Genomic DNA, 14,699 nt, shown 5'->3' on the forward strand with positions numbered 1-14,699 from the left:
ATAAAATGGTAAAATATGGTCTACCCAAAGTGATTAAATCATGCAGGTAATGTAATAGCAGCAAATTGAACGAGATCATAGTCATCGGGATTTTATTATATTAGGTAGTTTTTAAAATCGTTTTAGTCTATTTTTATATTGGCATTTTATTGTATAGTTATTGTTTTATGCTGTAAACCGCCCAGAGTCCCTCTGTTCGGAGGAGATGGGTAGTGACAAATTTGATAAATAAATAAATAAAAGCTGGACTTTGACGAAACAGGATACCAACAGTATTTTGAACTTTGGTGTTGGAGAAAGTTCTGGAGAATATCCAAGAGAACAAACCAAAGGATCATTGAACAAATCAATCTAGAGTTCTTACTTGAAGCACGAATGATCAGGTTCAAATTATCATATTTGAGACGTATTATGCAATGACACAGCTTCCTTGAGAAGTCCACAATGCTGAGAGGTGGAAGAAAAGAGGAAAGGATGATCAGTAGCAAAGTGGATTAACTCATTTACAGCAGTGATAGGGGCATTGTTGGGAGATCTGAAGGGCAGCCTTAGGGCCAGACAATCCTAGAGAAGGTCTATCTATGTGGCCATGAAGAGTCGACACCAACTTGATGGCAATGAAGACTGGATGGTGAATTCTTAAGTGCATTCATAATTGGACAAATTATCACTCCCACAGATACTCATAAATGGCTCCATATCATCTCAGAAAGTAGCATCGAGTGGAATATCACAGACTCTAACCTGAATGAAGGGATCGAGGGTATAATTATCATATATGCAGGTGACACAAAAGTAGGACACAAAACTTTAGAAAAGAAAGAGAAGATTCAAGAAGATGGAGAAAGGCTTGCACAATGAACTGTAACAAACAGGATAAAATTTAACAGAAAGAAATGTAGAGTCAACAAACTGGAGGGAGTTCAGAGGACAGCTACCTAACAGGTTATCACACAGGGGAGGGCTTGGACCTGTGATCCCAGAGGACAGGACCAGAACCCAAATGATGAAACTACAGAGAAGTAGATTCAGGTTAGATAGGAGGAACTATTTCTGTGATGGGGGCCCCTCAAAAGAAGCAGGGTGGAGATATGGCACTGCAATGCAAGCCCTGCCCCTTAACCATGTGTGCAACCCACCTCCTCCATCTTGCTTCCCCTGCCCCACCCCACAGATGCTGCCGCTTGTCACCCTCTGTTGCAATTGTAAATCATGCTTTATGCTGGAGCACTGTGGGATCCCAGCCGTTTGTGGTGTAGTCAATAAAGATGCGAAACTGGCCAAAGCCATGGATGGAAAAGGCCCACAGCCCTCCTCCTCCTTCGGTGTCCAGAACCCCGGGGCTCACCCCTGCCCGCTTCCCTCTTGGGCCCTCGAGGGACCCTGATTTCCTGGCCTTCCTGGAGCACCCACATCCTCTCCTGGTAAACAAGTCTGAGACAAGAAGTCATTAGGAAGGTCCCCCGTGGCAGTAACTCAGTTCCTCCCGGCCTCTCTAGCAGAGCAAATGGGCCCGTTCCTGGCATCGATCCTCTGCAGGCCCCCTGAGACCGGCTGGGAAGAGCCGCTGCTGCGCTGAGAAGCAGAGCAGGCCTGGACGGGGCGGGGGACTCGTGCGCGCTCTCCCTCCCTCCCTTTCTCTCACGCACGCGCGCGGAGTCTGGGCCTTCAGAGTGTGGTCCGGGGGGGGCCGGAGTGAGCAAATGCTCGTGGGACAGTCCCCGGACTTTCCAGTGGGGCTCTCCCAGAGAGGCTTGGGACGGGGTCTGCCACGGGGTGGATGTCTGCTGCCCACCCGTAGCTCCAGCCCCCCCCCCCCGCCTCCTGCCAGGCCCCGTCCTGGAGTAGGAGGGCAGCCGCAGCCACGCCCCCTCCTGATTCCCCCCCCCCCGGGCTCTGCAGGGGTTTCCGAGGTGGGAAGCTTCCTTCTGAACGGGGCTACCCCAAACACCAGACCCCCATTCTCGGCCTCTCTGGGCAACCCGGCGTTCTGCTCAGGCTTCTGCTTGGTCCTCGAACAAAAGACTGGAAATAATAGATCTGAAGCAGCTGTAATTTTTCATCTGGGCCTTCCAGGGCTTTGAGCAGCAAACAACTTAGTCACCCAGAGATCGGCGGGGGGGGGCGGGGCGGGAGTTTGTCTTGTCTCTGACAAAAGGAACACGCAGCAATTAGTCTGTCGGCGCCTGACACCTCCATCCCCTGCAATTAAATCAAAGGCTCCGAAAACGCGGCTGGGCTCGTCCCGCGTCTCCCTGCATCCTTGCAGCCGCCCAAGCGGCACCCAGCGAGCCTCGGACTGCGACGCTCGCCGCCTGCGCTGCTTGAGCCAGGCCAGCGTCACGCCGCAGTCGGTGGAGCCCGAGCTAAGGAACACGACGCGCCAGGTTTCCACCCTCTACCGGGAAGGCTTCGCGGAGGCCCTCCTGTTCTTCCAGCTGGTAAACGGCAGCCCCGTGGCAATCGGCGGGCCCAGCGACCCAGGCAGGACCAGAGGCGGCGTGAGCCCGCAAGCGGGCCAATTCTCCCACCGGGCCCTTTGGAGCGGGGCACACCGGGGAGCCGGCAAGAGGCTTTTCGCCCAGAGGCCCGGGCCCAGGCCTCCCGGAACCAGGCGCTCTCCGGCTGCGCAATGCGCAACGGGGGGCGGGGGGGCTTTCTGAGCAAGGGGCCTCAGAGGGGGCAGCAGGTGGAGAGGCTCCTTCCCTGGCTCTGGGAGCTTGGCTCGGGGTGGAGGGTCCCTCCTCAGGCTGAATTCTCTGGCCAAGACCAGCACAGCCCAAAGGGGAGGCCCCCGAGTCTCCGGGGCTGCCAATATTTCCGCCCTCCCTTTTCTTACAGCAAATGAGAGGCCCTTTGGGAGGAAACCAAATTCTGTGCTGGAATCACTTCAGAGGGACTGAAAGTACACACAATACATAAATACATACACCACACACAGACACCCCATTTTTAGGGCTTACAATCCTTTCAGGGAATTTTTTCTTCGTGCTTAAAATATTTTTGAATGATTTAAACACACACGCGCACACACACTTTAAAAGGCGCTTTCCGAGGTAGCCGTGGCACACCGGTCCAAGCGCACCTTCAGCCTGAAAAGGACCGTCGGCAGCTGCTCCTGACAGTGCTGGAACGGCCATTCCTTTCCCTGGAGCGCCTGGTGAACCTGTGGGATTCATTACCACGAGCTAAGCGAATCGCTTTGGAAAGAGAAACGTGGGCAAGCGATCGGGCTCCGCCTCACCTCCAGGGGTCACTCCTGTTCATGGGTCTCCGAAGGCTTCTGGCTGGCTGGCTCCGGAGCCGGGGGAACTGACCGCTGGACGCAAGGAGCCTCGGGACAGAGCGGCGCGCTGGGCTCCCCGCCGTCGCCGCGCGTGCTGGGAGCTCTCCTTGGTACTGCAAACCCAGCCTGGCGGTCGGAGCCTGCAAGCTGCCGCCTGCGGTCAGACCGGCTGGGCAGGAAGGGGTCCGGCTCTTCCACCTGGGAGTTCAGAGGGTTGAGGCGAGGCTGTGGTGACTGCCCAGAACTGCCCTGGACGCTTTGCAGTGGAGAAGGTTCTTGATCCAACACGCATCCCTATGCTGGGCCGGATCCTGAGTCAGAAGGTTGTCTCTTCCTGGCCAATCCTAGCATAAACAGGTCCTGGCAAGTATCCCACCGATGCAGAAACCTCCCTCCTCCCCCCCCCACACCGTATCTGAAATGGCTGTTGCCCTGGCAGGAAGCCCACCCTTGCCACAGAGGTGGGATGGCCTGACCTCCAGCCTTGCAATCGATACCTGAGCTTAAGGGGAGACAGGAGTTCCGCTTCCTTTTGCTTCTTCAACAAAGCACAGCAATTTTTAAAAATAAAGCTTATATATTTTTACAATTATACAGTAAATCCAATATACAATATACAAGCATGATAGACGATGACAGTATGTGTGGTCCAGAGGAAAGAGTTTCAAACCACCTTCAACCAACTTCAAGCTGGTTCTAGCTGGACTTGATAATAACAGTTCAAGTACTCCCAATTTCAAATCTAACACAGGTAGAAACAGTTCAGTGTGGGCCATAAAGGCAAAACTTAAATAGAAGAGGGGTACAATGAGAAGATCCTGCCTCCAGTGAAGATTCATCCAGTATAAAAGTCAGCCTACTTGAGGCACCTGAACTTACACACTTCCCCCCCCACAAATCACACATTTAAAAAACAAGAGGAGAAAAACAACTGAAAAGCTGAATTTCTAACTCACACACACACACACACACACACACTTTGATAACACAGTCTGAAAATGGGGACAAAAACACTGAGGACTGTCCCCTTTGAGAAGAGGCTGCAGCCCCACATTGCCTCCCCCCAATCAATTGCCTTCACGGTCAGTCACATGTTCAGTTAACCTGATGGGTTAAACAATTCCCCTGCCAAATAAGTTTCAAGTCTGAGAAGGTGCAATTTACAGATTATGATGTCACAGTGCAGTTTAGTGACTGAGACCTTCATTCTGAAACAACAACAAAAAAGTTTGACCTATGCAAAAAATCCATGGCAGAATACAGCCACAGCCAGCAAGATGACGGCATTGATATTGACCACCCGTTTCCAGAAGGGATCCTCCGTTGTGTCTGTTAACTTATGCTGCAGAGCTTCCTCCTCTTCCTTGCTCAGCTTGGGGCCCTTCTGCTCCAAGCCACAGAACCAGTTGTAGGCCTTCTTGCAACAGTTTTCCTCTTTATCTTGGACTGCAAAGACAACGTCATGGTAGGGGAGTTAGATGTAGCAGCCAAACTGCCCCTTTAGAGCCCAGATGCCACCATCCCATTCTCATACATTTTGCTTACATGGCCCAATATGGCTAGTACCACAGAGTTGAAAGGGTCCGTTTACCAGATCTACTGGCCCTGTTTCATGTTGAAACCAATGCCACTGCCAGAAGGAAAGAATGTTGAAGGACTACAAGGAGTTACTAATGGGAGAAATGGTGGGGTGGAAAGGAGGGAATGGTGGGAGAGAATGACCGTGTCTTCCTAGAATGCACCATGTAGCAGGCAGGGAGAACCAAAAGTAGTCTGGTTAGTATACTACATTTCAGGAGAGCCAACTTCAACAATCTGAGGGAGAAAGTAGGAAGGATTCCACGGATGGAAACACTGAAAGGAATGGAACCCTCAAGAGGGTTGGGAGCTTCTGAAAAACTAAATAATTGAGGCCCAAGTGCAAACAAGACTAAAGAGAAAAGGAAAAAAAGGGAGCCTCCTGATGAAACAATCATTGGTGCATAAATGGCTCTCTGTCAAGTTGAGAAACAAAAAGCACGTATTTAAAAAATGGAAAGAGGGGCAAGTTACAAGAGCGGAACATCAGGGAATGTGCTAGGAGAAGATGGGAAGATGACAACAGGCAAGAGGGCGAAGGTGGAACTGCTTGATTCCCACTTTGCATCTATCTTTGCGAAAGGAAAACGTCATCCAAGGAAGTGGTGAGAAAATGTCTAGGTCCTAGAGAACAGAGGAAGGGCCAGAAGACTGGAGAAGAACAAAGGTTCCCATCTCTAAAAAAGAAAGAAAGAAAAAAAAAGTGGATGCAGGAAACAACAGACCAAACTGCCTGACCTCAACATCTGGGAAAATCCTAGAAAAGATAATCAAGTGGTGAATTTGCAAGCCCGTAGGTAGGAACGAGGTGTGTACTAGAAGCTGTGGGTCTTTAACCAAAGAGGTCATGCCAGACAAACCTTACAGCTTTTTTGGAAGGGGTGGGGGGAAGGGACACAGTGGCTAGATTTTTGTGGACCAAAGGCATGGTGTGGACGTGATGTGCTTAGAATTCAGTAAAACACCTGACAGTGGTGACTGACTACAGCCTCCCTTTGATGAAATGGGACAGTGTGAGAAGGATGGTCCCAAACTAGATGGACTTGCAGTTGGCTGGAAAACCATATGCAGTGCACGGTCCTTAATGAATCTATGTCCACATGGAGGGAGTCTGCAGTGGGGCATCTCAGGGTTCTGTCCTACCTCAGTGCTCTTCAGCAATTTCATAAATGACTTAGATGAGTGGATAGAAGTGATGATCTGCAGATTATTAGATGACACAGAGCTGGGATCACCACAGAAAGTAGGCTGAACTTTCAAAAGGATCTTGATAGACTTGAATACTGGGCCTTTTCAATGGAGAAACATAAGGTTCCACCCTTAGGTAGGAAAAAGCTGCTGCACAGGTACAAGATATGTGGCATCTGGTTTGGCAGTAGTATTAGTGAGAAGCATCTGGGTATCCTGGTAGACCACAGCTAAGCATAAATCCACAGTGTGTTGCAGCTGCAGAAATAGCCAGTGTAATCTTGGGCTGCATCAATAGAGGTATAATGTTGAGATCACTGAAAGTGACAGTTCTTGTCTATGCTGCACTGATCAGACTGCACCTGGCATACTGTGTCCAGTTTTGGTCACCACAATAAAAGAAGGACCCTGAGGAATTGGAAAGAGTGCAAAGAAGAGCAGCAAAGATGATAAGGGGCTTGGAGACTTAAATCCTATGAAGACCGGTTGTAGAACTGGGTATATTTAGTCTAAAGAAGAGAAGGCTAAGGGGAGATCTGTTAGCTGTCTTCTAAGAGCTGAAGGACTATCACAAGGAAGAGGGTGTGGATTTATTCGCCATGGCTCTTGAGGGTAGGAGAAGAACCAATGAGTGGAAGCTTTACAGAGAGGGATCCAAATGTGAAATAAGCAAGGATTTCCTGGCCGTTAGAGCTATTAAACAGTGAAACAGCCTGTCTCCTGGAATCAAGAGGTCTCCATCACTGGAGGTTTTCAAGCAAAGGTTGGACAGCCATTTGTCTGGGATGGTCTAAGTTTGGGTTAGAAGACCTCCAAGGTCCCTTCCAACCCCAGGATTTTATTATTCTATTTAGATCACTCAGTCCTATTTCCTGCTCACTGTAGAAACCCAAATTAAAATATCACAGTCTTGGCTCCATTTGAACACATCCAGTGAAAGGTAGCCCACCACTTTGCTGGTTATTGTCGAACTTCTCTTACTTTTAGGAGGTTTGTTATAACATCCTTTAAGAATTTTTTTTTAGAATGTTCACATCCTATGAAATGGAAGGGACTATTTAGGCCATAAAGTTTAACCCCCCTGCTCAGTGCAGGATCAACATTTCTTTATTTATCAAGTTGTAAGACACCTCAGTCATGAAGTGACATCTCTGACAGATGACCATCTAGCATCTTTCTGAAGTGCAGGACAATACAGCCTCTTCCACTGGCTGACAGCTCATACAGTCAGGAAATTCCTCCTGACGTCCAGCTGTGTCAGCCCCACCAGATAGACCAGACCAGAAATCAACTCCACAGGAAGGAGTTTTCAGTACGCAGTACTTTTACTGAGATTGGTTATAATAACAGAACCGTGCAAGTCTGATTGTGCTGGGCCTCCTCCCCCTTCTTATACCCATGTGAATTAGGGAGATGTTTGTCTGAGTCACTTCTGTGAACTGTCTGCTTATTTTGGTCTTTTGGATTTTCCCTTCATCGCTTTAGTAACGGATCTCGCCTATGTCCATCAAAGTCATCTTCCTTACAACCCTTGAGCTATTTGAACACAGTTACTGTATCTCCCATCAGTTGTCTCTTCTGTAGGCTAAACATATCCAGATCTCTTAACTGTTCCCAATAGGGCTTGGTTTTCAGATCATATACCATCCTGGTAGCCCTCATATGAACCTGCTCCAATTTGTCTCTGTCCTTTTTGAACCGTGATGCCCAGAATTGGACAGGAGACGCCAAAGGGTCTAATCAAAACAGAGTAGAATGGAACAATTCCTTCCCACAGTCTGAACTGTATGTGCCTGTTAGTGCACACCAAGAGAGCATTTGCCTTTTTAGCAGCTGAATGCTGCAGTAATGCACTGCATTACTGGCTTATGGATAATTGGTGGATGATGACATCCAGACCCCGTCACATGTAACATTTACCAACCCACTTGTAGAATTCTACATTTCTCTGTGCTAAATTCCATCTAATTCATTTCAGCTCACTGCTTAAGCCTCTCTAGATTTTTTAAATTCTTCTCTTTTTCATCTGAAGTATTAACCATCCCTCCTAGCTTTGCGTCATCCAAGTCTTTGATAAAAATATTGAACAGCCCAAGGCCCAGGACAGAGGAAAGCTCTGTGGCCCACCATGTATCCTGTCTTCCGAGATGAAGTGGAACCATTCATAGCATTCTTTGGATGCAGTCAGCCATCCAACTGGGAGTCCATCTAACTGCCATATCATGTTGTCCATATCTCACTATTTTAGGAAGAGGGTGTCACGAGGCACTGTCAGGGGGTCTACAGCATTCCCCCGACTTACTAAGCTAATAACTCTGTCAAAGAAGGCAGTAAGGTTTGCCCATCATGCTTTTTTTATAAACCCAAGTTGGCTCCTCTTGACTATTCAAGCGCTCACAAACGCACTGCTTCATTATCTGTTCAGGGATCTTGCTCAGTACAGAGACGAAGCTGGCAGGTCTGTAGTTTCCCCTCTTGAAGACGGGAGTGACATTTGCTTTCCTCCAGTCTTCTGGGACCTCACCAGTCCTCCAGGAATTCTTCAAAGATGGAAGCATTCCAGACAGATGCACGTCCAGCCTCTCCATAGACACCTCCAGAGAAGGGGCGTCTGCTGGTTCTCTAGGTCTTTGATTCCACTGCTGAGCTTGCCTGCTTATTTACTGTTAGGAAATTTTTTTTTCTGTCATTCTATGAGAATTTGTTTTCCTATAATTTAAGACCATTATTCATGTCTTGAACTGCAGAGTCACAGAGAAGAAGTTCTGATTTTCTTCTGAGAGACATCTTTTTAGGCATTTGAAAAGGGATATTGTACCGTATTCTCCTTTTCTCCAAGCTAAATATGCTCACCTCCTTCAGTCTCTCTTCATATCACTTAGTTTCTAATCCCCTGATCATCTTCACTGTCCTTCTTTGAACCCTTCTCTGAACCTTTCTTAATATTTAGTGTCCAGAACAGCACACAATACAGGAGGTAGGGTCTAACCAAGTCGAAAAAGAGGAACAATTATAACTCATGATTTGAAAATCATTGACGCAGCCTAAGTCTGCATTTGCCTTAGGTAAAGGTAAAGGTTTCCCTTGACATTAAGTCCAGTCGTGTCCGACTCTAGGGAGAGGTGCTCATCTCCGTTTCAAAGCCGAAGAGCAGGCGTTTGTCCGTAGACACTTCCGTGGTCATGTGGCCAGCATGACTACATGGAACGCCGTTACCTGCCTGCCGAAGCGGTACCTGTTAATCCACTCACATTTGCATGTTTTCAAACTGCTAGGTTGGCAGGAGCTGGGACTAGCAACGGGAGCTCACCCCGTCACGCGGATTCGAACTGCCGACCTTCCGATCGGCAAGCTCAGCAGCTCAGCATTTGCCTTACTTGCAACCATAATATCACTGTGATGACTTATTTCAAGATCTTTCTCATAAGGACCATTAACAAATCCAGTACGCTTTTCCTATGCTTGTGCATTTGATTTTTATTTCCAATGGAAGAACCTAGACTCCAAAGTATGTTGGTTTTGTATCTGACCTGACTTCCTCCAAGGAAAGCTTCTGGCAACTATCTGAAGGTGTTGATAATTCATCTGTTAGTAGCCCCAGTTAAAAAACTTTTGTACTGATATAATAATAATTATTATATTACATTATTGTCTTTAAAAAGCCTCTGTGTGTGTGTGTGTTTTTGCGCCTTAAGATCAATTTTGACTCTTGCCAAATGCCTGGATGAGTCCACACAGTCCACAATTTTCTTGGCAAGATTTTCGGAAGAGGTTTGCCCTTGCCTCCTTCTTCCTAGGGCTGGGAGAGGGGGACTGGCCCATGGTCACCCAGCTGTCTTAATGCCTTAACTGGGATTAGAGTGCGTCATCTCCTGGTTTCTAGCCTGGTACTTCAGCCACTACACCAAACTGGCTCAAAAATGTATTACTACTACCATACAGTAATATATTACTATACTATTATTTACTAGATTTCTATCCTGCCTTTCCCCCCTGAACTCAAAGAAGCACCCACCTCATTTGCTGCTGCTATTTTATTCACAATAGGTTGAGACATTTTAGGGGAATTTTAATGCCATCTCCATGTCCACCCTGCAAAATCATGATTCTACCACAAATAGCTCCAAGCCAGGCAGGTAACATTTTCTACATCTCTATTTTTTTTAAAAAATATGACTCCATTCCTTTTCAAGTTTAACAGGGCAATTTTAAGGTGCAAACGTAGCAATTCAACATCTACCTCAAAATCCTTAACTCATATGGAAAGAAGACATATTTGAAACATTCAACCATCAAAATTCCTCCTGGCATTTTTCCTGAGCATCTACTCCTAAATTTGGTTTTACTAGAAAGTGGTGGCTCTCTAGTGAGCTATGACCCCTGATAGCATGCAAGTCTTGGCCAAAACTCTTCCTTTTGGTATCTAGCTCAGATTATGATCCCCTGGGTGGTAGGTCAGGAGTGGTCTGGTCTGACCTAGACTTGAAATAACACAAAACCTCACAGCAAGAGATAAAACGTGGCCTCACCTGGCTCTGCCTCATAGTCGTCCTCCACTTGCTCCACCTCCCCGGCATCCAGATCAACGCGCTGTTCTTCACTGTTGCGGAGAGTCCAGCAAAGACGATACAGCTGCTCAAACAGAAAGGAAACCAAGATGAAGCAGGAGCAGCTGGAATTACCTTGAACCAGGACAGAGTCAAGACTTGGTCCCAAACCAGAAAAGGGCCACAAGTCTAGCAGTGCCCTGGAAGCTCAACCATTCCTACCCTCTTTGTACCCAAATACCTCCAGCAAAGTAACACAAAATTTTGTGTAACTGCTCCTTGCAGCATTGATCTTCCCAACAAGACAGAGCCAGGAGACGCATCCCCAGGGACCATTGCATTTGACAGAATCCAACTGATTTCCTCCCAACCTGATGGCTTTCACTTGTGCTGAACTTGAGGTGTGGCTACCTCAAGTCGGAGAGCCCCAGAGGTAGACGGGAAGGGAAGAACATTTCAAAGTGGCTCTTCTTTTTATTCTCATCCATGTTGGGCATTCAAATTAGGCTCGGGGACTGAGACTTGGTGAGCCATTGTATGTTGTCTCCCACTGATATTTCTTGATATGTTGCCAAAATTGTTGGAATTATTAGGGATCAACTCAGCATTGTCTCATAAGCATAAGGGGGTCACTCTAGCAAATCACATCTCTATTGTGCTTGTGGGATGTCACATGGGTCACCTGATTTCCACTTCCTCCTTCTTCTTGGGCTTGGGGATTAACAATTTCCATTACCTCGTGGGCAGACATGCAAGCAGGAAGAGCTGCAGAATGCAGCTCTCCCCTTTTGCATAAACCAGTGATGATTAAGTGCTTTCTACTATGAATCTACCTGTTGAATAAAAGTAAGCTATCTCTATTTTCTTCATCTAACTACTGTGTGAAGACTGAATTTATTTCTGAACGCAATTAAGCTTAATGTGCAAGTTCTCTTTTTTGGTCCACGCTTCTACTCTGCAAGATTGCTGTTAGCTGCTTGGAGTTCTTTTATTAACCTTTAAACCCCCCATCAAGCATGTTGGGCATTCAAATTAGGCTTGGGGACTGAGACTTGATGAGCCATTGTATGTTGTCTCCAACCAATATTTCTTGATACGTTGCCAAAATCACAGAGAGGGCAGGAGAGAGAGAAGCTGGGGTGGGGCAGATCTGGTAGAGGAGGGACCCTGGACTTACATGGACATCATCGATCGGCTTGGTCAGGAGTGAGATGATCAAGGTGACGGTGATGGAGATAGCGAAAAGTATGATAGCAAAATAGAGGTAGTGCACTTTACAGATGATCGCTGGGCATTCGCTGGGCACAGCACAGCTGCCAGTTCCATAGGCAAATTCCACAAACATTCGACACAGCCCGATTACCAGGCCCACGATCAGGCCCCAGAAGGCACCCTGCAAAAGGCAGCACAAGGGGCTCAGAGGAGTGCTCATCCCCCACCCTCTTGTGTCCCTGGGACCCTGTTCCTCACCACCTGCAGATTCCTTGGGTTCATGATTATACCTATATTGTTTAAATATGGGGCATATTCAACCTTTCAGCAACCTTCAGGGATTGGAGAATCTTAACTGCCAGCAATATCCTGACTCACAGGTACGCTTTAGAAAAAGCCCAGCAGGATCCCCTATTCCAGTGTTTCTCAACCTCAGCAACTTTAAGATGCGTGGACTTCAACTCCCAGAATTCCCAGCCAGCCATGAAGTCCACGCATCTTAAAGTTGCCAAGTCTGAGAAACGCTGGCCAGGCAGTCTTCAAGGACAGGCCCACAAAGAATGAATTGCAGCGATCTCTTGAGGGAAGATGAGGGCAGTATCAGCAAGCGTCGTGACTGGGAGGCAAGTGGCCTGTTTTCTTGGTTTCCAAACATTTCCTGCATGTGCTAATCCCTGAAGAGCGTCTCTTTTCAGTGAGAAAGAAAGCTAAATACTCTTTAAAAGCTGTTCTTGCACCTGTGGCTTGAGAGAGAGAGTGAGCTTTGGGGTTTTTTAGCAGATGGTTTAGCAGAAACAATCATTCGGACTTGCGCTGAAGAAAGGCTGCCTGCTGCTGCTACCACTGCGGATTCTTCTTCGAAAGATCTCTCCGTGGCTCAGGGGCCTGTGAGCTTCACCCAGTTTGGGGGGCAGGGTGCTCTGGCCCCACCACTTTCTAGGAGAGCCACATCACATTTAAGAGCTTTTCCCCACTTGGCTCTGTTGTTTTGGAATAAACGCCAGGAGGGTTGTACCTGCAATCAGATCACTCAAAGCTTAAGCAAGCTCTAAACAATAGATTTCATGAGACCCAGGAAGTTGCTTTAAAATTGGTCAGTCAATTGTTACCTGCTGCTTTGAAGGCACAGAGGTTAATACGGCATGGACCTTTCGGCCGGGGGGAGGGGGGGTCCTGATTTTCTAGGTTATCATCGATTATAATATCCTGCAACTGTTGCCTCGACTGTCGCTTTAGTCAGGTCTGTACTGGGCTGAGTCGTTAAAGGCACAATGAACAAAAGTGCTGCAGCTCCCTGGAGGTGATCAGCAGCAACTCACCTTCTCTGGGCGTGTGATGCAAGCGGGTGGTGGATTGAAAAAAGGATGATGCTTGACAAGGTTCAGGGAAATAGAAGGCGAGGGGGAGAGGGGGACTTGGGGGACGAATGAGATCCAAAGAGATTGCTAGAAGGTCCTCAGGAGAGCTACTGTTACTGCTGGAGAGCGGCCGAGATTTGGCCACATGGTCGCCAGAACCTGACTGAAGGAGAGCTGGGCGTGGGAGGGAGCTAAGAGGGAGCAGCTACCTGAGCACGCACTGCTTGGCTAATGTCAGGGGGGCTTTGGAGACAAACGAAAGCCCTTTGCCCGGCACCCTGTGGCCCCGGGAGAGCTTCAGCATGCCCCTAATAGGGGAAAGAGGAAGACTGGCCAGGTGGGAGGAAGGGCAGGGAGGAAGGTATTGCAGGCGGCATCAAATCAACCCCTGCACAGAACCTCTTGCAACCCCTTGGAAAACCAGGAGCTGGGCAGCAGTTTTGCTTCTTGGGACCAACAGTGGGAAGGAAAGAAGACACCAGCAGCCCAGAGAAGAACCGCTTGGCCGCCCCTCCGTTCCAGCTGTGGGGTCCAGCTTAGCACTGGGACCTGGAGCCTCCCAGCGCCAGATTTCTCCAGGAGCGCTCAGTTAACAAGGGGATCTGGCCAGTCGATTGCATCTTGTCAGTTTAATAAATACGGCTGCAGCAAAAATAATTACACTGACACAATGCCCTGCATTAATCACATAAGAAGTCTTGCAACAGGTAAGTAAAGCTCTTAAGTCAAAGTTAAAAGGGAAGTGTGTTTCAGCCAACGGGAATGTTACAGCCTTTGAGGTGGAATGTCAGCCCCTTTCCCAGGCTGCGCCCACTTGTTCCTGCCCTGTGCCAGGGAAACCACCCACCCCATGCAACTGCCGACCCATGCCCTGGGCATGGACACCTCTCCTTTCTGGAGGGACCAGCGCCAGGTGCTTTTATGTGCTAGAAAACTCTGGGGCTGGTGTCCGCCCAGACCCGAGAGCTGGCAGGGAACCTCCTGGGTTACACTCCAGCTTCCCGTTGGCTCCCTCCCAAGAGTAAACCACCCCCAGCTGGAGAGGCAGAGAAAGAAAGCCCCCCCCCCCCCCACAGCCCAGGGCCTCCTGCTCACCTGCTCATTGACTCTCTTGCAGAAGATGGCCAGAAAGAAGACGGCGGCAATGGGTGGGCCCAGGTAGCTCGTGATGGACTGGATGTAGTCAAAGAGCTGCCCGCCTTGCGCCGACTGGATCACAGGCACCCAGGCGATGCTGACGGCGATCAGGCCCAGGATGAAGAGCCTGGGAGGAGAGGGAGCCTGAGAGGGGGCTCTGGATGCCCCCGCCCTGAACCAGCAAGGGAAGAATAAAGCTGGCCTAGGAACTAACTTGGCAGATGGATTTGAATCATGTCCATCAACATTTGTTTCAGGGGTGGCCACTTTATTTACATTTATTGATATAGGCATGATGGTAAATATACGCTTTGTATGTTTCTATGTTCTTGTTTCTTTCTTCAGCTTTTTTTCCTCCTGTGATTTTGTGTATTCTTTTTCTTTTTTTTGTAT

General features: G+C 48.3%; 1 protein-coding gene across 1 annotated transcript in view; it reads right to left on the reverse strand.

Annotated features, from left to right (window-relative positions):
* Positions 1-3,911: 3,911 nt before the first annotated feature.
* The window catches only part of LOC134505576 (sodium/glucose cotransporter 1-like), a 31,846-nt gene continuing 21,058 nt past the window's right edge, over positions 3,912-14,699 (reverse strand). Inside the window, exons 12-15 of the mRNA XM_063315340.1 lie at positions 14,265-14,433; positions 11,777-11,992; positions 10,582-10,684; positions 3,912-4,732 (exon numbers count right to left, since the gene is read on the reverse strand). Of these exons, the coding sequence (XP_063171410.1) occupies positions 4,521-4,732; positions 10,582-10,684; positions 11,777-11,992; positions 14,265-14,433 (700 nt within the window). The 3' untranslated portion in view covers positions 3,912-4,520. The remainder of the gene's footprint in view (positions 4,733-10,581; positions 10,685-11,776; positions 11,993-14,264; positions 14,434-14,699) is intronic.

This window comes from Candoia aspera, chromosome 15 (assembly GCF_035149785.1).
Source record: "Candoia aspera isolate rCanAsp1 chromosome 15, rCanAsp1.hap2, whole genome shotgun sequence".
Classification (NCBI taxonomy): Eukaryota; Metazoa; Chordata; class Lepidosauria; order Squamata; family Boidae; genus Candoia; species Candoia aspera.